Consider the following 24,346-nt stretch of genomic DNA (forward strand, 5'->3'; position numbering starts at 1 on the left):
CTTGTTTCGTAGATCGGAGAAATGACTTAGATTTTACTGGATCATGTTTTCTGGATCAGGCTAGTGACTTAGACTCTACTGAATCCTGTTTCATATATCAGAGAAGTGACTTAGACTCAACTGGATCTTGTTTCGTAGATCGGAGAAATGACTTAGATTTTACTGGATCTTGTATCATAGATCGGAGAAGTCACTTAGATTCTACTGGATCTTGTTTTGAAGATCAGAAAAATGCTTTAGATTCTATTAGATCTTGTTTAAAGATCAGGAAGTGGCTCAGACCCTAGCGTTAATATTCTTATAAATATTTTCTATTCAACCAGTCTATCCACAATTCAAATTAATTAGGTTTTCAATGTATTATTCAAAATGTTCCGGGGAAGACTGATTAATTATTTATATTATTATATAATACATTAGAATATTTCGGACGGTAATTACACTATAAATATGCTGAAAATTTGGTTAAAAATCGCACAACTCAGTTATTGTTAGGAAACAAAAGTTGCCTCTTAGCATCAAATAAAATAAATAAATTTTGGAAGTGAATTTTATTGTGAAATTTAATCAATCATGGATAGTTATCAACGTCGTCAAATGTGTCGTGTAACCGTGTCCGATCCAGGTGATGAGATTGTGATTTCGGGTATTGCTGGTAGATTTCCAGCTTCGCATAATGTTGCTGAGTTGAGTTATAACTTGTACAATAAGGTGGACATGGTTGAACTTAACAAAGGTCGTTTCAAGTACATTCGTGATGACATTCCACCACGTACTGGACTTGTCTACGACATCGATAAGTTCGATGCAAACTTCTTTTCAATTAATCGTCGTGCTGCTCAATTTATGGATCCACAGCAAAGAATTATTCAAGAACATGCTTACGAGGCAATTTTGGATGCTGGATATAGTCCAAAGCAACTTCGTGGAACTAAAACTGGAGTGTTTGTTGGATGTTGTGGTGCTGAAAATGATGACTACTTGCTATTTTCTGATTTCCCTAAAGACGGCATGGGAATGCTTGGTGCTGCTCGTACTATGTTGGCTAATCGTATTTCATTTTCAATGGACTTTAAAGGACCATCATTGCAAGTTGATACAGCTTGCAGCAGTTCTGGTTATGCTTTTGATTTGGCATTTAGTGCCATTCGTAGTGGAGAATGTGAAGCTGCAATTGTTGGCGGAACTAATTTGATCCTCAATGAATCATCATCACGTCAATTTGCTAGATTGGGTGTTTTAGCTATGGACGGAGTTTGTCGTCCATTTGATGAAAAGGCACAAGGTTATGTCCGATCTGAGTCAGTCAACACGATCTTTTTACAAAAGAGGAAAGACGCAAAGCGAGTCTACGCAAATGTAGTCTATTCAAGAACCAACATCGATGGATTTAAGAATGAAGGAATTACGTTCCCATCAGCCGAGCTTCAAACTAAATTATTCAAGGAATTGTATCAAGAAATTGGAATTCATCCAAAGACTGTCGATTATATTGAAGGTCACAGTACAGCAACTAGAGTCGGAGATCCAGAAGAATGTAATGCAATTGATCAAATGTTTTGTGCTTATCGTACAGAACCACTTATGATTGGATCTATCAAGTCAAATATGGGTCATTCCGAAGCCGCTGCATCGAACAGTTCAGTCATTAAATCTGTTTTGATTTTTGAAACTGGAAAGATTCCAGCAAATCTTAATTTGACAAAAGTTCGTCAAGACATTCCAGCTTTAGCATCTGGACGACTCAAGCCTGTTATGGAAACAACAGATTTTAATGGAAGCTTAATTGCTGTTAATAGTTTTGGTTTTGGTGGTGCAAATTCGCATATTTTATTAAGAAAGCACGACAAGGAAAAGGTTAATTTCGGAATTCCAGCTGATAATCTTCCAAGATTAATAGTTTGGTCAGGCAGAACAGTAGATTCATTAAATACAATTTTCGATAGTGTCACAAAGCAACCACTTGATGCTGAATTTATTGCATTGCTTCAAAATTCACAATTATTGACTAAGTCATCAAATACTTATCGTGGATACGCAATCTTCTCACAAGATCAAGAATCTAAGAATGCAACTTGTATTGAACGTCATATTTCTAATTTTGTGGAGCAAAGAAGACCTGTAGTTTGGGTATTTAGTGGAATGGGTTCACAATGGGCTGGTATGGGTGTTGATTTAATGAGAATTCCAATTTTTGAAAATTCCATCAGAAGATGTCACGATATTCTTGCTACAAAAGGAATTGACTTGATTAAGATCATTACTACTGATGACAAAACCATCTTCAACAACATCCTACATTCATTTATTGGCATTTCAGCCATTCAGATTGGTTTAACAAACATTTTGAAGGCAGTTGGACTTGAACCTGATTATATTATTGGACATTCATTTGGTGAACTTGGTTGTGCATATGCTGACAATTGTTTAACAGATGAGGAAATGATCTTGTCGTCATATTCCCGTGGCTTAACATCTATCCAAAATAAAACAATCTTCGGATCAATGGCTGCTGTTGGTATTGGATATAAGGAATTGAAAAATAAGCTTGATGATGGAATTCAAATTGCTTGTCACAATAGTTCAGACTCGTGTACAATTTCAGGACCAGCAGAGATTGTTGCCAACTTTGTTGAAAAGTTAAAGAAGGAAAATATTTTTGCTAAGGAAGTTCAATGCTCAAATATTGCTTATCATAGCTCATACATTGCTGATTTAGGTACAGATTTGCTTAATTCATTAAAAGGCATCATTAAGACACCAAAAGCACGATCACCAAAATGGATTTCAACAAGCGTACCAGAAAGTGAATGGAATTCCATTGAATGTCGATATTCATCAGGTCAATATCATACAAATAATTTACTTAATCCAGTTCTGTTCGAAGAAGGTTGTGAACATCTTCCAAAGAATGCACTCACAATTGAAATTGCACCTTATGGCTTATTGCAGTCGATTGTGAAGAGAGTCTTTCCCGATGGAATGCACTTCAGTTTGACTAAACGTGGAAATACTGAAAGTTCATTGTTGCTTTATAATACCCTTGGTAAACTATTCGAAAATGGTGTTGATTTGGATTTGAGTAAGCTTTATCCAGCTGTTGAATTCCCCGTTTCAAGAGGAACTCCAATGATTTCACCATTGATTAAATGGGATCATGAAGCTACATATCCAATCATTACAACTGACGGTAAACCATGTAATGAAAAAGTCTTTGATGTTCATTTGTCAGAACATGAGTATGCATACATCGCAGGACATGAGATCGATGGACGTGTTCTATTCCCAGCTACAGGATATTTGTATTTAGCATGGAAAGCATTTGCTGCACAACTCAAAGAAAAGTTCAACAATTTAAGTATCATATTTGAAGATGTGAAATTTGTTGCAGCATTGCCTCTTAAAAAGAATACAGAATACATGATTACAGTCTTGATGCAACGTGGAACTGGTCAGTTTGAAGTAAGTGAAGGAAATACAACACTTGTTACTGGAATTGTTCGTCAATATGATAACTCAAAACTAACTGAAATTGAAGAAAACGAATCAAGTAAAGATGTTGGGGAACTTGAGGCTGCTGATTTCTACAAGGAACTTCGTCTACGTGGTTATCACTATAAGAATCTATTCAAGTCAGTTGTATCAGCTAAAATGGACAGTTCAAGTGCTAAACTTAAATGGCAAAATAATTGGGTTGCGTTCCTTGATTGTCTTCTTCAACTAAAGATTATTACAAAAGATTCAAGATCATTGGCACTTCCAATTGGCATTAGAAAAATTATTATTAAGAAGCTTGAACATGAGAAGTTAATGGCTGACTTAGGAGAGAATCCAATTGTTGATGTCAAGTACTGTTCAGACTTGAACATCCTTCGTTGTGGTGGTGTAGAAGTACGCGGATTAACAGCACAATCTGTAGGCAGACGTCCACCAAATGGAATTCCAGTACTTGAAAGTCATCAATTTGTGCCACACTTCCCAACTCCACGCTTTTCAAATATTGACATTGGACGATTCTGTGTCCAATTGGCACTTGAAAACAATCTAGTTGGAAAGGTTTCGTGCCTTGAAATTGACACAAATGATGGACGAGAGCCATTATGTGAATATTTTGGACAAGCAATGGGTGATCTTCCTCTTGTTACAGCGGAATTGAACTATTTAACAACAAGAGAAGTTGAAATTCCACAAACAATTGTATCAAATGAGGAATTGTCAGCATTCACCAACAGGACATTTGTAATTAAATCAAATTGCTTATTTGATGCTGATTTCTTGGAGAATATTAAGAAATATCTTAGTGACAATGCTTACATCATTTCTGTAGAGTCAAAAGACAGCGAAATTTATGCCGATTATGAAGGAAATCAAGGCTTTAAGATTGTTGCCATCATTCCAACTGAAACCGACAAACTTGTTTTGATGCAGTACAAGAAAGTACCATTGGCATCTCCAACAACCATCATTGAAATCACTAGCAATGACCGCAGCTATTCGTGGCTTGAAACATTGAAGGCAAAATCAAAAACGGAACCAACATTAGCATATGCTGAAAATGATAATCAAACAGGAATTTTGGGACTTGTTAATTGCATCCGAAAGGAACCAAATGGAAGTAATTTACGATGTGTATTTATTGATGATGAATCAGCACCGCCATTTGATATTAATGATCCATTTTATAAGGCACAACTTGATAAAGATTTAGCTATAAATGTCTATAGAAATGGAAAGTGGGGAACCTTCAAACATTTCCTACTTAATTCTTATAGTGAACCAACAGCTCATGAAGAAGCTTGCTACGCAAACGGATTGGTTCGTGGTGATCTGTCATCAATCAAATGGCTTCAAAGTCCAAAATTAGAAAATCCTCATGATGTTGCAACAGTTCAATATGCTGCATTAAATTTCAGAGATGTCATGTTAGCAACAGGAAAGTTAGCAGTAGAAGTAATGGGTGATAATAGACAGGATTTGATGTGTGTTATGGGAGTTGAATATGCTGGCATATCAAAGGATGGACGTCGTATTATGGGAATGAAACCAGCCGGTGCTTTGGCAACACTTGTTGAACCAGATATTGCATTTACATATGATGTTCCTGATGATTGGACATTAGAGGAAGCTGCAACTGTACCATGTGTCTATAGTACTGTTTATGCTGCTTTCTTCATGGTAACAAAAATTAAAGCAGGAAAATCAATTTTAATTCATGCTGGATCAGGTGGAGTTGGATTGGCAGCTATTCGAGTCGCATTTGCTTATGGCTTAGAAGTTTATACAACTGTCAGTTCCGAAGTGAAGAAAGATTTTATTCTAAAGGAATTCCCACAATTGAAAAGAGAAAATATTGGCAATTCTCGTGACACAACATTTGAAAACATGATCATGAAACGTACACGCGGTAAAGGAGTTGATTATGTCCTTAATTCACTATCTGAAGAGAAGTTGGCAGCATCTATTCGATGCTTAGGCAAAGGTGGTAAATTCTTGGAAATTGGTAAATTTGATATGGCAAATGACAATAAGATTGCTCTTGGTGATTTCTTGCGTGATCTGACATTCCATGTTGTGCTGCTCGAACAGATGTTCTACGTAACACTTCCAGAAAAATTGGCTTTGAAAAAGTTTTTGGATGATGACATTAAGAATGGAATTGTTAAGCCATTGAAGACGAATGTATTTGAAGCCAATGACATCGAGAATGCTTTCCGTTTATTAGCAAGTGGCAAGCATATTGGTAAAGTTGTCCTTAAAATTCGTGAGAATGAAACCGATAAAGCAACACTGCCACTGTCAGTTCTACCAAGAGTTTATTGCAATTCAGACTATTCATATATTATTTGTGGTGGCTTAGGAGGTTTCGGTTTGGAACTTGCTGATTGGTTGATCATGAGAGGATGCAAAAAATTGATTTTGAGTACAAGCCGAGGAATTACTAAGCAATATCAACCATTCAGAATCAAGATTTGGGAATCATATGGTGTTAAAGTACAAGTTAATAAGTCAGACATTACAACATTGGAAGGATGTGAACAGTTGATCAATGATGCTCTAGCCATTGGTCCAGTCGGAGGAATCTTCAATCTAGCTGTTCAGCTCCGTGATTGTATTTTAGAAAATCAAACTGTTCAATCATTTGATGAATGTATGGCACCTAAAGCATATGCTACTAAATATCTTGATAAGATTTCAAGAGAGAAATGTCCATTCTTACACTACTTTGTCGTATTCTCAAGCGTGTCATGTGGACGTGGTAATGCTGGTCAGAGTAATTATGGTATGGCTAATTCTGTGATGGAAAGAATAATGGAGGAACGACACAAGTTGGGATTACCAGCAAAGGCAATTCAATGGGGTGCAGTAGGTGAAGTTGGAATTGTTGCAGACTTACAGGAAGACAACATTGACATGGAAATTGGTGGAACTTTACTCCAAAGAATATCTTCATGCTTAGATGAACTTGATAACTTAATTACCACTGACAGTCCAACTGTCTCAAGTATGGTTGTTGCTGAGAAGAAATTCAAAGGATCTGGAAAAGGTGGTGTCATGGAGATGCTTATGAACATTATGTCTATTAAGGACATGAAAACACTTTCGACTGAAACAAAACTTTCAGAACTTGGAATGGATTCATTGATGACTGTAGAAATTTCACAAACTTTAGAACGTGACTTTAACATTTTAATTACACCACTGCAACTGCGTGGTATGACAATTGGAGAATTGAAGGCATACGAGAGTCAGGGCGATGTTGAAACTAAAAACAAATCTATTGATAACTTTAAATTTTTAATTAGAAATTTCGGAGATGAAAGTACAAGTGACATGAGCATAGTTAAGCTTAACGACAAGCCAGAAGACAGTAGTACAAAGGTTTTAATCATTCCCGGAATTGAAGGTGTTGGAGGACAAATCTTCTATCAATTAGGAAAACAATTGAATTGTCCTGCATATTTAAGTCAATGTATTACTATTAGGAATATTAGTGATATTAATGCCATGTGTGTTGCATTAATGGAGGTAAATTGATTCTTGAATCTTAAAGATCTGCTAGATATACTGTAATTTTGAATTTATTTCAGGATATTGCTAAACTTTACGCGAATGACTCAAAATTCGTTCTCATTGGCTACTCATTTGGATCAATTTTGGCTTTGAAAATAGCAACAATGTTAGAAAACTTAGGAAAAACAGGAAAAGTGCTTATTATTGACAATTCACCTAAATATCTCAAGCAAATTATGGATGATGTGGTGTCGAAAGCAGATAATGTAGAAGAAACATTGCAAAATATCATTATAGATCTCAGTTTGAAGCATGTGTTCCCGGATGATACAGGCGATCGCAAGTACCTTGTTCTAGCTGAATCTACATGGGATGCAAAGATGAAGAAAGTTGAAGAATTATATAATGACTTTGAGACTTATTCAAAAGATTATTACCTCAAAGTTTCAACATTATTGAAGAATCGTATGATTGCTCTTAATAATTTATCTCTGACTGACTTCACACCCGTAAAATCACCAATAAGATTAATCAAGGCGACTAATTCATTCGTAACAAATCCAGACCATGACTTCGGATTGAAGGACTATTCAGAAATTGAAATTGAAGTAACAACTCTTGAAGGAAATCATTTAACCATTTTAGAACATCAAGAACTTTTCAATATTGTCAATTCTTTAATTTAAATTAATTGATTTTATATATTTATTTTACTTACCAAAAATTATATGAAAATAAAGCAAAGTTATGGATGTGGAGATATATTTGGAAAGGTAATCAATAATGCTTGTTTATTAATGAGTTTAATTAAACAATCCACACGGATTTAGAATAGTAACAACGATGTTTATTCTTCAGTGATCAGAAACAGACTAAATGTTTATATGACAGGGGATTATTATTATTATTATTTATTCATTATATTTTCATCATTGCAAAGGAAAAAGCCCTTTTGAATGTTAGCTAGATCATTCAATAAGGCATAAAAAACCTTTGTCTTACATTATTTGTACAATATATATATTCAATCAGTACCAAGAAGTTTCAACGCATCTAGGTGCCTTTAAGAAATCTTCTTTTAAATCAATTAATCATAATTTAAGTTCAGAATTATCAATTAATTAAGTAATTATCGAGTTAACAACTTGTAACCGTTTCTTTAAATTTAAATTTTTGATCTACAAACTCAACTTCCAAAACTCTACAAAAATTAATCCTCTCAGATATTTTACACAATTGTATCCTCTTAGTAAAAAAAAAAAAACGTGTTTACAAATATTGAAGATTAAAGTTGAAAAAAAAGTGAAATTAAAATTTTAATAATTAACAACTATAAAAGGGGAAATCAAGAAATTGTTGTTGCAAATATAATTTGAATATGAAATGACAGTTGAAATATTTTCACAAAATGAGAAATTGTGAACAAAATTGTGTAAGCTTCCGGAGTATGAGCTGCCGTTAAATGATCAAATTTTCAAATGATTCTTACATACCAAAATACAATAGAGCTAGAAGTTCCGAAAATTGGACAACTAAATATCCAGACATAATAAATAAGATTTATACAATTTTGATGCGCATCATCAATTTTGTTTAGGTACGAATCAAATCCTTTAATAAAATATAAGCAATGGCTTTTATCCCAATATTCAATTTGGTTGCATCAAAGCATCAAAACTAATTAAATTATCAAAATTCAAATAGGAATTGTTGATTCAATATGTTTGTGAAACAATGATTGTGATAAGCACAAATCCGATCACAAGAATTTCGACATATGATTAAATTGTGTTGCACCAATTGTCAATGTTAATCAGTTCATTATTAAATCAATATTGAAATTTTCCATTCGAGTTCAATGACAGTTTGAAGAATCGGAAGTGCACATGCCATTTCGATGTTCATGCAAGCATTTATTCGACAAATGAATTATGTGTCGTAAAAAATTCATGTGCTGAAAATTATTCAGTATTTTATGTGCTCTATTTTTATGTCTTAAATGTCCATAAAGCTTCACTGTTATTGTGGAAAAAATGGAGAAATTTAATAGGTTTATGAATAAGTTGATAGTTATTTGGACGTAATTTATTGATGCATGCTAAAAGTTTTGTCATGAAAAACTTAGTAGACTCAATTAAATTACAAGTTTTGAGTTCTTCCGTGTTCTATTTTAGTAAAACTCCGTAAAAGTATGTTAAATGTTTTCCTCATTATAAACTCCTTACAAACTAAAAGTTCTGACTAGTTGCTCATTTTAAAGACACAATCATGTAACATGTAACCATACTTAAACATAATCACGAAAAGCCACAACCAATTAGGTCAGAAACTACAATTATATAAACTTAACTTCAATGTTTAATGAACTTTAATTGGAAAACTTCAGCACTTAAATGAAATTTGAACTTAAAACTTATTCATATCAAAGACATTTACGTGATAAACAGTAAACAGTCATGTCTGTAGTTTAACTGACATCTGTCTGACATCCTTAAAGGTAATATCCTTCAAAAGAGAATATTATTCAATTCCAAAGTGTCAGCAAGTGGCAATGACACTGACAATTTGACTCTCTCATGGCTATAAATATGATTTTGCAATCAGTGTTGGCTTGTTTGTTCTCCTTAATTGGAGATATTAATGTCCTGATTTGATGTTTTCATGCTCTACCTAAATTAGAGTATGTTGCCATTAAAATTGTAGAAATTGCGAACAACTTGTTGCTTTAACATCATAAAATGAGGCAAATCGATTCCAAGTGCAAAGTTGGCACGGAAAATGAACAGCATGAATCTCAAAATAGTCCGCTTGAGGACATAATAAGCATGCAAATTAAAGAATTAATTGAAGATCACAACAACTTCTATAACTGCATCCAAAAAGCTACAAAATTGTCAGTCAACATCATTTCCATAGCACCAGCTATCACCTACATACGACTAAACTATGTCATGTTTGGAATTGCATTCATAATCAACTTCACTTGTTCAACTGCAAATCCATGCATTTTCGGAACGTTCATAAATGTACGAAATGGAAAATTACTAAAAGTATTGTGTGAATTTGCATAGTACGAGCAGCCGTTAAGGATCAAAATATTTTTTTGCAAATGATTCATGCATTTCAAAATACAATAGAGCTAGAAGTTCCGGTAATTGGAAAATTGAACATGGAATTATTTGGGACTATTGGAACTATACACAGACATAATAAATGAAGTTCGTACATTTTTGATGAACATCATCAATTTTGTTTAAGCTGTCATAAAATTGATGATTTAAGGTTACTAACTAGGGGAAGTTATTTGATGAAATTATTAAAGTTTTACATTATTAGTCTAGTACAGTGTTGCTTAAACTATATTCTGCAACATAATTGTTGCAAGTTTGTCACAAAATGAAATCTTGGTCTCAATGTCGAGAACCTTATTTTGTGCTAATTTATATCCATTTATTCAAATTGGACAGAATCCGACTGCAAATTTGATTAGAGTTAAATTCACATTTATTACTCATGTTACTGGTCTGATCTAGTGCATCTAGTGCAGTATGGAAACCATACGTCAATGACCTGTACAATATCATACAAAATATGCATCCACAATTTTAATTGCAACCAAAATTACATATACATAGGATGTGAATTTCCAAAATGCCTAATTTAATCACTTGAATTTTCGCATATCATTCTCTTAATGATACCATTTGTAATTGTTCATTTGCTCATCATTGAGTGAATATTAAAAATCCCATTTCGAGTTTAATGACAGTTTGAATAATTGGGTCTGCATACCATTACAATGTTCAGCCATAGTCATTATACAGCAAGTGAAACAAATGAAATGGGGACGTTCACTTATTACGTAACGATCTTTTGGAGAGAGCCTAGATTTTGTTACACAGGAGTGAGGGGTGAGTTGGGTAACAGGTCCAAAAATTCAATTTCTCACGTTACGTAATATGTGAACAGACCCCAAAGACTTTTTATATGAAAACAATTTATTCCATTATTTTATGTGTTCTATTTTTGACATACACATTCGTGTTGTTATGTGAGAGATGTGCAGCACATTGGAACTAAATTTGCATAAACAATTATTTATATATTCAGCATAATTCGACATATCCTGGCCCTCACATCAGTGAAGACAAGCTGATGAGTTTTGGAGATATCTCTTTGCATTTACGCTTTCATTTCCAAATGTCTTTCCATAGCTGCATATTCAAAAATTGGACATAAAACTTAATTAATTAAACTTTTCTTGCTCATCCATCAAATGCCAATTTACCTCAATTTCATGCCTGGAACATGTCCCATGTAATTCGATATTAGTCCAGTATTTCGTGGATAAATTTCAGTTCCAGGTCGATCTCCATCCAACGATGTATGATAAAATGGTAATGGAGCCCATTCAGTACTTTTTGTAAATTGATAGCCATTCGTAAAGTCACATAATGCTGAATGTGAATCAACCTTACTTGTATGACCAAAATGTGGATACTTAAAGAATTGATTTCCTGTATATCCTGTAAATAAATTAAATTATAAACTTTTTTGTGATGTATAGAGGATTTCACTCTCGTACTTGTCGCATACGACATCGTTATTCACTTTGATTGATTAAAAATACTTCCGCTATATGTGCTTTCGATCCAGAATCTACGCGAACGATGAATGAGAGAAAATATATAGACGGAGAAGTTTCGAAAACTATTGCAATTACACTAAACTGTTGAAAAGAATGAATATTGCTGAAAAGGGAATTCATCGACATACAGACAGAGAGAAAAATTTTTTTGCTTTTGGAAATATGAGAAACTTCCAATTTGTCTATATAGATAGCTTATTTTTGTGCGGGGTATGGAATGTTATGCTTAGTTTGTCTGGTGACTTTAAGAGTTATTCTGTTTTATTTCACTTTTATTTAGCGTTTTATGACTTAAATTTAGTCGTTTTAAAATCTTGGCAATGATGACTTTGTACCTAGACCTATCCGAAAAGCACACTTTAGGCTAAAGCGTACGCTAGTATAGGATGAGGCTGGTTCAAGTGAAGTTTTGCTAATACTTGAGTCAAGCCGGCTTGACACAGCAATTTTCTTGTTTTTACACATAGTGTACACTTCTGAATACACTTCTGAATACATAATTGTGTAACCTAATTTAAAGCGACACCCCTGACAGAAAATCTATTAAGTAAGGTCGAATCAATGAACTGGAAGGAAGCTGTCGATAGAAACAGTATTGCACTAGGTATTAGAAATTGGCAGACGGCTGCCAGTGATAAAGCCAGCTTAAAGCGTAATATGAGATCACAATTGATCTGTTCGGCTAGCGAAAAAAGTAATGTTCCCTATGATATTGTGTAGGAACTCAAGAGTGTATCGTGCAATGAATTTTAAATAGCAATTCTTCGAACGAAGGCTCAGAGTAGTCATTCAAGCAACAAAGTCAATGCATGGAGAAGCTTAGCTAAGTAGAGGATTTTGTGATCAAATTTCTACCTCAATTCTCTGAGTACATGACTCTCTATTAATGTCAATGACTAACACAGACACAAATTGACACCACGGAAGTTTGGATATAAATTAATAAAATCTTAATTTGTCACAAGAGCATCAAAAAAATGCGTCACTTCCTCAAATCACTCCCAACAATTCCCAACTAATATCTTTTCTCAACATAAAGTTCATCGCTCATTCTATGTCAATGTACAGATGTGTCATACTGTGCTAAATGTTAATAAAACATGCAACATGCATGTCTTCAATAAAAATTCTCTTTAGAGTAATAAAAATTCCATTCCTGAATGCACAAAAGATTGCACTTATATGAGCATAGAAAGAGAATTGAATTAAATTTCTTTACATTCAGTTCCATGTGACACCTCTGTCATCAAATACACAAAAAAAAATTGTTATCTATTGGAATTTCAATAGGAAATGGAATGAAAAAATTCCGAAGCACTTCTAACAATGACTTCGGCAATGGCTGAAGAGGGAGCAAAACCCGAAAACATAAAAAATATAGGTTACAATGGCAATAATAATCGAAGCGACTATGGCTTGATCAATATCAAAAAGAATAACGAATTTTTCAGTATGCAGAAACGCCTGCAAAATGTGCATGCCTTAAAATAATAATTTTCAATTGAGTATCAACTACAAACCTGATTTATAATATTTCTCTGGATTGTCTATTTCCATCCACTGGGGTGGCGTGTGCTTTGAATATGGTAAAGACGGTGCTGTTGGAAGCATGGATTTTGGAATATCACGCGAGTAGGTTGAATAATCGGGTCGTACAAGGGTTAATGGAAAATTATATTTACTTTTTGATATCTGTGGAAATAGAAAATAAAATTTTTGTAATTAAATGAATATTAAATGTTTTGGAAAGTGTGCTTGTGATGATTGTTTTTTAATGTGAATCGTCATGGAATTGAGTTTGGTTGTAATTTGAATTTGGAATGGATTTTTGTTTGCTTTAAAGATTGTTAGGAATTTTTTGAGAATTCGTTTTATTACTCGTGGCAATTTAGAACGGATTTTGATGGAATTTGAAAATTTACCATTAATTTTCAGTCGGGTAATGACCGGCTATTCTAAAAAATCCTTCAATTTCGTACATTTAAGGCAAAATTTGCTCCAAATTTACAGTCATGAAGACTTAAGTTTTCTATATCAAATTCTTCACTAAAGTCTAAAACCGAGCATCACAAATTAGGGCAGTATTCAGTGGGGTAAGGAGGGGTGTGGATTCCTGGTCAGCCACAAAATTTCTGCCTAAGTCCCTGTCACAATTGGAAACGGCCTTACCAAAACTCCTTTAAAGCTTATTCTCAGACACAATCATTAACACTAAATGGACTCTACCTCTTTTTGGAAGCTTTGTGGAAGCTTTTTGACTGAAAGCTGCCATTTGGTGTCATTGAATGTGTACGAATGGACGTTAAATGAGTCTTGTTGAAGCATTTTCATTTGTGTCGCTCGAGAAAATTTGTTTGAAAATTGTCCTCAAAAACTGAATAATCAGCCTTAGCACACAAAAAGCTAGCATATTCTTATATATACTTGTTGAGCATGCTTGCAAGCGTTACTTTCAGATTGCTCTGAAAATAGATCCTTTGCCTGCTAGCGTAACCAAAATATTTATTAACTGTCTGATCCTTTCAATACACAAAAACTACTCATTCATCAATAATCCTCTTGATCTGTTTCACCCAATTAAATAATTCATCCTTACATCAACCTAACAAAATATTATTCAAAGCTCATCCAGTTGAACAACCTCAAGAGATTCCAAAAAAATTATTCATAATCGATTTTCTACAAAAAAATAATTGACCCTTCTAGTTCAAGGACACAATCCTCTTTAATATTCAATAAATGCTCTTCAATGCACCGTATCAAGGTTTAAATCATCAAAGAGATCACAAACAATTTGCTGTATTTGTTAAATGTTGATGGTAAAGAGATGAAAAGATTTAAGATGAAGATACGACTTAAAAGGATTCTTTATAAAGCTACAACCATGCGAATGATGTAATATGTTAGATGATAGAATATAAAGGAACCAGCATGATATATACTAGGAGGGGGGGACTCGTAGATATTGGGAAATTCGATGTTTTGTAAAGGATGCAGGATTAAATTGAAGAACAATGTTATGTCATGCAAAGTATTTGCCATATCCATTGAATGATCAACAGCTAGTCAATCCTTAATCAATATAAGAAACCCGAGTGGAATGGGCTGTGATTAGTTGACATTATGTTTGGTATTAAACTTGAAGTTTGTGGAACTTTGAATGATTTATGGAACTATCCATGATATGCCAACTGGACAACTGGACAATCCAAATGGTTTATTACTGGATCTAGGGTCTAATCACAGCTTGTTTCACTCGGGAATGTGATTCATGATATGTTAACTGGACAACTTTCCATGATATTCTAACTGGAGTTGTCAAAGCTTGTATAGTATCTGAACAGTAGCCAGAAATTAGGCTTGAAGGAGGGAATTAAGTATCAAAGATTTGTGGGGTTGTGTGTCAAATTCAGACCCCCTTCCTCCTTTCTGAATACGTCCTTAACCGTCTTTATATAACTCAATCAAACAAATCATCAAAATTATAACTAAATTCACTTTCTACTCACATCACATTCACCAACGCATCTTCCAACATATGGTGGTATACAATGTACATCCAAACCTTGAACATGCTGTCCCCTTAGCTTATCTTTATGTGATGAAATAATAAGAGAGAGAGAAAATTTTTAACCAAATGTCACGTATGGATTGAGGCATAAATAAATCAAATTCAGATAAAAGACTCTTTCTACCCAAATTGAGGCTTGATTCTTTGCTTGTGCAATGGTTTTGAGATCGCCACATATTGAGTTCCTCTCTCTCGACACACAAAAATTTTGTATCAAAATTAAAATTTTTCTCTCTTTTGGTTAAAATTGAAAATTTTTTGCCTTTGTTGATATTTCAATGCACACTATGATGAGGTTTTTGTGGTTTTTTCCACACACTTAACATCATTTAAATTAGAAATTGTTGGAATTAAATGTTCATTCAATTTTAAAATCCATCAAAAGAATTCGATTCCGGCTATGAAAATAGTTCCTTTTTTCACAAATTGATCACAAAAACATTGGAGGAAGTAAAAAAGAGAACAAGAAAATGTGAGCACATTCCCAACGTGAATAAAGCGAGAGAATTGAAATGTGAGTGACAAAAGACCACAAAGTAAAGACGAAACAAGCAAAAGCTCAACGGAATCGAGTCCTTAACCTCTAACATTTTCAATATTCAAACAGAAAATATCTATGTATGTACATAAGTATTCATGCTACATAGTGCTTCAAATGTATGTTACAAAACACAAATTTTCATACTTATGAAACATTTATAAGGTTCCTTTCATATATTTCATAGCACTTTGTGACTTTTCCTTCTTCATTTCCATTCTATAGCTTTTTTCTATTTCTTATTTTGATGCGATTGGGGAAATACAGCTTTTATGGAAGGGAATTCTTTTGGTTTCTATGTTAATGCTAAGCATTTCCCTGCTCAAAGTTGTTTATGTTCTTCCTGAAAAGGTTTTTTTAATGAGAAGTACTCTGGTTGTGCGGATCAATTTTGATCAATGAACTCTCTTAGACGTCTCCTAAAGCTGGATCTGTTTCTGCCGTCCACCTGCTAATTACCGATATTATATGCAATGCTATCTCTATCGATAGCTTCTTTCCATCAGTTTTTGTACCTTACTCTAGCTCTTTTACCTGGTTTTAGACCAGAGTGACTATAGTCTGGAGATATATACTGGAGACTATAGTCGGGGATAATTAAACAAACGTCGGCTAGATTTTTCGCATTTTCTGCATTTCAAGATTGCTGTAATTTCTGATATACAGGTAGAGTTTTTGACGACTTCCTAAGGCTTGTGAAAAAGTCGGCATTACGCTAGCTTTGAGTCAGATTCAGTAAAATCCGGAGAGTCACGCTGGTCTCCAAACCAATTCTAATCTATGACTTTCCTCAGATGGCACATGAAGCTGACTCTATCGCAAGTGCGAAAGAAACACGGCATGAAAAAGTCGGCTTGAACATGGCATGAGTAGAATTCAACAAAATCCACGTTAGAGTCACGCTGGTCTCCAGATTCAAGCGTCGTGCATCTTTCAGGATGCTACATTAATTCCTCAAATTTTCTCACAATCCTTCATCCCCCTCTCCAGTCTACTACAAAAACAATCCAAAACTCATGTAAAGTGCGTAAAATAAAATATGGAAAGAACTTAAAGCACCGTGTAAAAATACATAATTTTATTCTCGCGATTGGCGCTTGTTTGTGCCAAAAGTAGAATAGATATATCTTATAAATCGTGACTTTCCGATAAAATAAACAGCGACAACGACGCGATGTTACACTTTTCGTCAGGCACATTATCTATTATAAGTTAACGAAATAAGGCACTCAATAAAGCGTAAAGACAATGAAGGAACAGAAATTCGTGCATCAATGAGCGCGTGATTAATCTTTGATGATATTAAAAAGGGAAAACTCAGTCATGTGACAGAGATTGAGTATGAAATGATAAGCACGAGAAGCAGCAAATTTTTTATTACGTCCAAACGAGTCGCGAGATATCAAGCAGCTATTTAAGAATGAACAAATGTTTATGACTGAATGAATTTGTATGGGAAATAATAAATGAAAATGTAAAGCACAAGAAAAAGGTTACGATACAGATAGTAATGTAGGGTGGAAGTTTATGAAGCTATTTTTCATATTTGAATGATTCGCTGAGCTTTCTTGATAAATTGAGAGGTATTTGCTGTTTATCACGGTGAAATTATGGCGGCAAATTGGAAGGGATTTGTTGTATTTTATCATGCTTGCGAACCATTGCATGCTTTCAAGGGCACATCGATTTTTGTTATTGATTTTATGAAAGGCTAGTGCGGAATGTCATTTTTGGCAATATGTACTTAATATCCAAAGAATCACCTTCTGAACAAGAACCTCTTCTCTCTGGACATGACCCTAAAAAGTAGCCTTAGTCCAGTAAGATTCGAAATACAATACTATGTCCCAGCGGCATGACTAGAGTGATACAAAACATTCCTGAGTGGAACTTGTCGGCTAACGGATCCAAAGTCTGACACCAGACTGACGTAAATCTGGTATATTGTTGAATTTGAACCGGTGTGATTTGGTGTCAAATTTACCGGTTTTAAACCAAATCTTGCAAAGAGTCAAGCCTGACTGAGGCCGAATTTTTGAGCGATTAGCCGATTTGTCCTATTTAGAATAAGAATCCAGAGCGACACAATTGGAAATGTCTTCGCCATGGAGCTTGTAATGTAGATTCCAAATAGCAACAATATGGATGTTGTATGGATGTCGCATACAAGTGGCTCAAATTTGGTAATAATAAAAGAAGTTCAGAAGAACTTTTAATGCTCCGTGGTAGATCCTACTTCATTCGTGGATTGCTGTGTCATTGTGACATTGATGTGTCACAAAATTGGAGGCTTAGCGTTTCGCTGTCTCAAATTATTGACAATCAAAGCCTTAAATTCATCAAACTTGGCATAAAACTTCCATTCCTTCATACTTACATATTAAAGTCATATCTTGTTTCCAGAGAATTTTCCTCCCACCTTCTACCTCAAAAGGTACAAAAAAATATCCAATCAATTTCATAAATCCATATCAAATCTCCAAAAAGTCATGTCAGAAATTGTAACTCAACTGTAAGTAATCAAATTGTGAGGGACAATTTATGAAAGGTATCCAATAAAAAAAAGCACAAAATGTTACAGCAACACCTTAAAATTTACAATAAAATTAGTTATGTAAAGGAAAAGGTCCTGAACTATCGTTCGTAAAAGTTTAGGAAGTTATTTCACGGTCATAAAGTTTGTGATTTAATTTCCACAGCAAAAAAAAAAGGAACTGAAATTGAATTTTTTAGTTGGTAATTAGTGTTAGTGCTGGAATTAAGTAAGGTGGAATGGCAACAAAGTCTAAGTAAGCAAGGAAGTAATTAACAAAGTATTTCATGCTGATTTTCAAGGTTTACTTTGAAGATTAAACAGAATTGAGTGATAGACTCCACATGGATCCAGATGGAGGAAGTCTCCATTTGGTGTTAATTACAGAGCTTTAGCCTTAAAAGCTTCATGGCAAAGCGTTCTTCATTTATGTCGTTCGGGACAGTCACCCATCACTAATGAGTTCAACAATTTTATGCATCATCGATTTTTGTTTTTACTGCCTAATTTTCTCCTTCTTCATATTTCACTCATATAAATGAACAAATAAATTAGTTAAATGCTCTACATTGTGCTACATCCACATTCGTCTATTGTTTTATAATGAATGTATTTTTACTTCATGCATAGAACGTATGACACATAAATATGAGAATTTTTGGGAATAGGGAAAGGAACTTTCTGTATGAGATGAAAAATTAATGGATACAAAATACAATCCGAGCCACATAATGAAGTTAGAAGCCGCCTCTATTTAGCTCTATTCACATGGCATACAAAATGGTGTCCGCAGGCAGAGGGGTTGGGCACGTCAACATTAAACGTAACTAAGAGGCTATAGCTTCCAGTCTGATTGCTTAGTCTCAAAAGCTTCTCGGAATCACAATACATCCTGCTTGCCGTGACTCAAAAAATGTTGCCCACCACTGCATAGCATTCAGGAACTCCACAGTAACCACAAAGTTTCATCTCCTTTTTCTAATTTTCATTTCATTTCATACCTAACCGCATTAATTTCACACACAAATGGAATGGAAGCAGAAACAAATTTGTTTGATTCATAAATTATGCTTACTAACATGTTAAGAATTAATAAAGTATATGAGAAAGCTGTTCACAATGGTATTCTTTTGTTGTTGCTTTACTGCCAACAGCTATACATAGTCGCAAAGTTTATTGTTCTGCTTAAAAACAAAGGAAAATAAGACGTAATAAGTCTTTAATCAACGAAAATCTTGATTGATGAAAAATGGAATTAACGACAAGACCAGATGAGTGGAAATTATTTTAATTCCTCAACTCTAATTTCATGATTATGACTTAATAAGCAGAAGGTTAGGAACTTCATTAATTTTACTAATCTCTGAGCTTCGACCTGTCAATCTATCAACTTAATTTACTAACTTTTCTAAGTGATTTATTAAGGAAGGAAATTTATATTGAAGGCATTTCGATGTTGTTATTGCTTTGGCTATCAATATTCTTTATGGATACGAAAATTATATTCCGAAATCGTGGTATTAATGGCAGTCGTTTGCAGCCTGTACTAATGACAGAAATTCGATAAATATTTTCTATTATGAGTCAATGCTGGATTTACTGAAATTGCGGAAGTTTTTTCGGTCAATTTGGTCAAGTGGATTTTGTAATTCGAAACTGAATGGCATCAAGTTTTGGGATTGAAATCAATTAATGCTGTTTTTGGTGAACGACTCTTTGTATTTTATTTTTTTGGTAGAGTTGTGGTTTAATTTAGTTAATCTTTATTGTTATCGTAATTATTATTACTTATTAAGTTCTATTCTTCATCATAGAAACTTAACTACAAACAGTTTCAGTTTAAATTGCCACAAAACCTTTGCTTTCAATCAATAAAATGTTTTTAACGGAATTTAGAAATTTAAAATGAATTGAGCTGAGAAAGTGGTGAAAATAAGAAAGGATAAGTTCAGTTTTTTTTTTAGTTTACAACAACAAAGAGCGTGTAAAAAATGACAAAAAATTAAAAATTTGGTGTTTAAGTATTTAAAGCAATATAAAGTGACTAATTTACCTCAATAGCTGACTAGACAGAAGGAAATTTCAAGGACAAAAGGTAATCGCTTAGTTTATAGTAGAATTCGAAGTCGACTTGAATTTCACATGGAATCGTAGATATCAATTTTTTCCAATTTTTTTTCAAAGCCGGTCAATTTCGAGCTCTGGATTATAGCTTAAGGCATAATTTTCTTTAATATATTGGTCTATAATCGTTTTCTATGCCACGACACACTTCAATTCTAGAAAAATAAATGTGTTTGACATTAAATTGACCATTAATAGAATTTTCGGACATATTTTGATTGAGGATATTATGGTAAAGCTTATTTAGCTAAAGCTTGAATTCTCCTTGTCACTTAATTGTTCAATAGATGGATTACTCTTAAAATATATAATATCTGTGGTAAATAATCCCATAAAGCATTTTCATGAAATATGTTTCATTTAAATGCCAAACTTAAACATCCAGACAGTCGTAAAAATTTCAATAATCGCATTTGTCCATCAAATGACCACAGATGCTTTATGTAAATTTAACAAATTCATTAGAATTCTGAGTAAAAGCATGAAAATTGGCAAGACAGGCATTAATATCGTAAAATGAACCATATTTATCACTCTGCGGATTGTTGCTCATTTGTGTGGAAAAGGAAAGTAAAAAAAGAAATCTTTTGATGTTCATGGAATGAACTTTTCAGTTTGTTGGATGAAGAAGAGAAAAAAAAAAATAATTTAAAGGCTGTGGGAAACATGAAAGCATAAAAGAAATCTCATTTCGTTCTAACATGAAAGTTTAAATCTCTTTTGGGGATGGAAAAAAAATGAAGAAACTTTTTCCTTTCTCAATCTGTTTAAATTGCGTAATAATTCATCATCATGATTGTCTCACGAGATTTCTTCACCTAGTCAATGTTCGCAAAAAAGAATTTCGATTCTAATCAGTGGTGTTATGAGTCTCATTGCCTAATTCAGACTTTGATAGCCAGAGTTATGCTGACCTGAAGCTGGAATTCCTGCCATTTATACGTCGTGTATCTTTCAAAAATTTGATCGTTAAGCGATTTTGAATCCTTAGTTCGTAAAATACAACCAGTCCAATGAAAACCTGTCAACTCAGGTATGCAAGTACAGTAAAAATAATGCCTAGATGATGTGTAGGCTTGAATGATTAGTCAGCTCTTAACAACCCTGAATTTTGATAATTTATTTCACAATTTTTTGAAATAGAAAAAGTTTGAATCTAGAAAAATACGAACTTTTTAATAAGCACACGCAGATATACATGCATAAACCTTCTCGCTAAGGATATCAGTATATAATAAAATCACAAAATAATATCTTCATTTAAATAACACGAGATAAATTTGCCATAAAAAGATTATTTGTGGGAGTTTCATGGGAAATAAAGCTCGTTTTTGTGAAAATTTAATATTGCGTAGGATGTGATATATGTGGATTTAATTCATGACTTCACATCGGTGTTGATTATTATACCATGTCAAAATAATTCATCTGAAAGACAAACTTTTGAAAGTCGACATTGATACTTTTACTTTTTTGAAAGAAGGCTTTATTTCTTAACTTATTTGAATTTATAAATATAGAATTTTGGATTTAAGTTTTATGGCGGTATTATGGAGATAGGAGTACATTGTCATTTGATTGTTTGTTTCAAGTTTGATTCCTTTAGTGACTGTTCACCAGAGTTAATAATTCGTTATAACGAGTAATTAACTAGACATTGACATGCCAATTTTATGTCAGTGTCATCCTCACAAGTCCTTCTTCTTACTGTTCATTATTTCTTGAATCTCATTTAGAGTTTCTTTATCAATTTTAAACTTATCTTTTCGATACTTTCCAATTTTAAGGATTAATTTATAATCATCATGTGCTTTAACAAAAACTTTGCCAGAATTTTTATTGATGTAAATTTTTGATATGTTGTGGATGAAAATGTATCTGCCGATAAAGAACTTGATGACTCGTAGTGGAAAATATACAATTAAAATTTTAATGGGCCATACGATGATTCTGTCGCCAAGATATGAATTGATTTTCCTAAGATATGGAAGAAAAATATAGATTTTAGTTATTAATATGATAAATCTCAATTTTATAATCAATGTCTAGTTTCATATAAATGACACCAAGTTTTAAGAAAGACTAATCGATCCAGATGTTATTGATCATTCTTAGAACCAGGCATGAATCTGTAAAATCATCTAAATATTTAGTCAGAATACTTACTCCATTATTTCATAAAACCTCCTCAGCTTAGTCGCTACGCCAATAATTTTACCAAGTTCTATGGACAGAATAAAAGTTTTTGATCCTTGTTTAACCTCACTTATGTTTTCAATAGACAATCCAAGTATGAGATTGTAAAGGATTGACGAACAGATGAAGAAAAGTACAAACAAATAAAGTTGAAATTGTTCAAGCTCATAAGGTTCAATGGAATAGCTCCCACTTAACATTGTAAGAACTTTTACAAATGATGTCTCAATTTCATCAAAATTTTTAAATATCGAACTGTTAACTTGCAAACTATAAACGTGGTCCGTATAGCCATATTTGGCATATACTTTGTTCCATGTTTCTGCATCAAAAATGACGAAAAATGAGTAACTGAATGCAATTAAAACCATTATAAAGGAACTGACGATGCTAATAAATGTTAATCCGACTTTTTTGAATATATGTAAGTACAATGGATACTTTATATTAGGATTATCGGATGTAAACACTAAAGCAGACAATACAAGGACACCAATTTTTGAAATGTATTCATAAGATGCATAAGAATTTTCCGAATTATAGTTTGAAGCTAAGTAAATAGAAAAGACAATAAGTGTTAAATCTAGAAGATTTGATTTGAAATATCCTAGAATACTTTTCGAGGATAGCAGCTGGAAAACTTCACGAATCATTATATAAATGATTCCAATCATCCAGTAAACACGGAACAACTCGCAACCTTCACAATAATCAAATTCTTCAAATTTATACTTTTCGGATAAAAGAATCAAAATTGGAAATAAAAAGAAAATCACAAACATAAGGAAGTTATACTTAAATATTCTGTGGTACTTAAGTCTCTTTATATCAATATAAGTTTTGATGATTGGATGTGACAGAATATTCATTGCACTTTCATTCGTGTCAATGAACTCCAATGTCTCTAAATCTTCGTTGAACAATAAATCATCTGTTACATCACTTTTGCCTGTAACTTTGATTTTCTGCCTTTTAATATTTGACATGAAGGAATAATCAACTTCGATAAGCTCATCGTTATGATCTTTGACTCTTGAATCTAAGAATTCTGATAAAATGTCACTTGTTAACCATTTTTTTGGAAATTTGTTTTCTTCAAATAGACAATTATGCTCTAACATCTTTAAAGCTACATGATTGTTGATTTTTCCCACTTTCATGTTCTCAGTAAAGTAGAACTCGGTCATAGCTAACGAATTACTTGTGAAAATACAATCAATGATGCTGTACTGCTCATTTCTTATTGCGGCTAAAATTAAAACGCATATCAATTTTGAAGTCGATGATTTTTTAGATACAATTTTTGACTTTTCTAACTGGATTATCTTGGAATGGAATTTTATGATAAATTCTTCGGATCGTTTCTCAATTACCATGAATAAAAGATCAAAGAAATGATTCTTTTTGATTAACACTTGCTTACATGATTGAGCATAGTCGCATTTAGGATTCCAATATGCAATCATGTATCCCAATAGAATGTCTATATTTTGGGAATCAGGTTCATTACTGTTTACTTTCATCAACAAACTGTTTACAAATGAACATGATTTAATTTCATCAATTTGTCCAATTTCTTCAAGTAAATAAGCTAGTTTTTCGACAAAATTATACTGCGGATCTAACCCTTGGATAAATGCTGAATCTGAATAAACTTCGAATAATGATTTTCGATTTGAAGAATAATACAGCATATTGTGTACGAGCATGTAATTCTTTGATGTG

The 24,346-nt window shown here is 33.2% G+C and overlaps 3 protein-coding genes across 3 annotated transcripts in view; 2 read left to right on the forward strand and 1 right to left on the reverse strand.

Moving 5' to 3' along the window:
* LOC139086688 (uncharacterized) overlaps positions 1-24,346 on the forward strand; it is a 73,332-nt gene that overhangs the window by 14,744 nt on the left and 34,242 nt on the right. The window lies entirely within an intron of this gene.
* LOC139086673 (fatty acid synthase-like) lies at positions 491-7,795 on the forward strand. Its single transcript, XM_070635244.1, has 2 exons — positions 491-7,026; positions 7,089-7,795. The coding sequence occupies exons 1-2, from the start codon at positions 574-576 to the stop codon at positions 7,695-7,697; spliced, it is 7,062 nt and encodes a 2,353-aa protein (XP_070491345.1). The 5' UTR covers positions 491-573; the 3' UTR covers positions 7,698-7,795.
* LOC139086679 (CIMIP2 protein CG18335-like) lies at positions 11,032-15,732 on the reverse strand. The gene is made up of 5 exons (XM_070635258.1): positions 15,355-15,732; positions 15,169-15,251; positions 13,180-13,351; positions 11,300-11,537; positions 11,032-11,225 (listed from the first exon to the last, which is right to left on the reverse strand). The coding sequence occupies exons 1-5, from the start codon at positions 15,404-15,406 to the stop codon at positions 11,150-11,152; spliced, it is 621 nt and encodes a 206-aa protein (XP_070491359.1). The 5' UTR covers positions 15,407-15,732; the 3' UTR covers positions 11,032-11,149.

This window comes from Chironomus tepperi, unplaced genomic scaffold (genome assembly GCF_022539635.2).
Source record: "Chironomus tepperi strain 1889 unplaced genomic scaffold, CSIRO-AGI_Ctep_v1 contig_9, whole genome shotgun sequence".
Lineage (NCBI taxonomy): Eukaryota > Metazoa > Arthropoda > Insecta > Diptera > Chironomidae > Chironomus > Chironomus tepperi.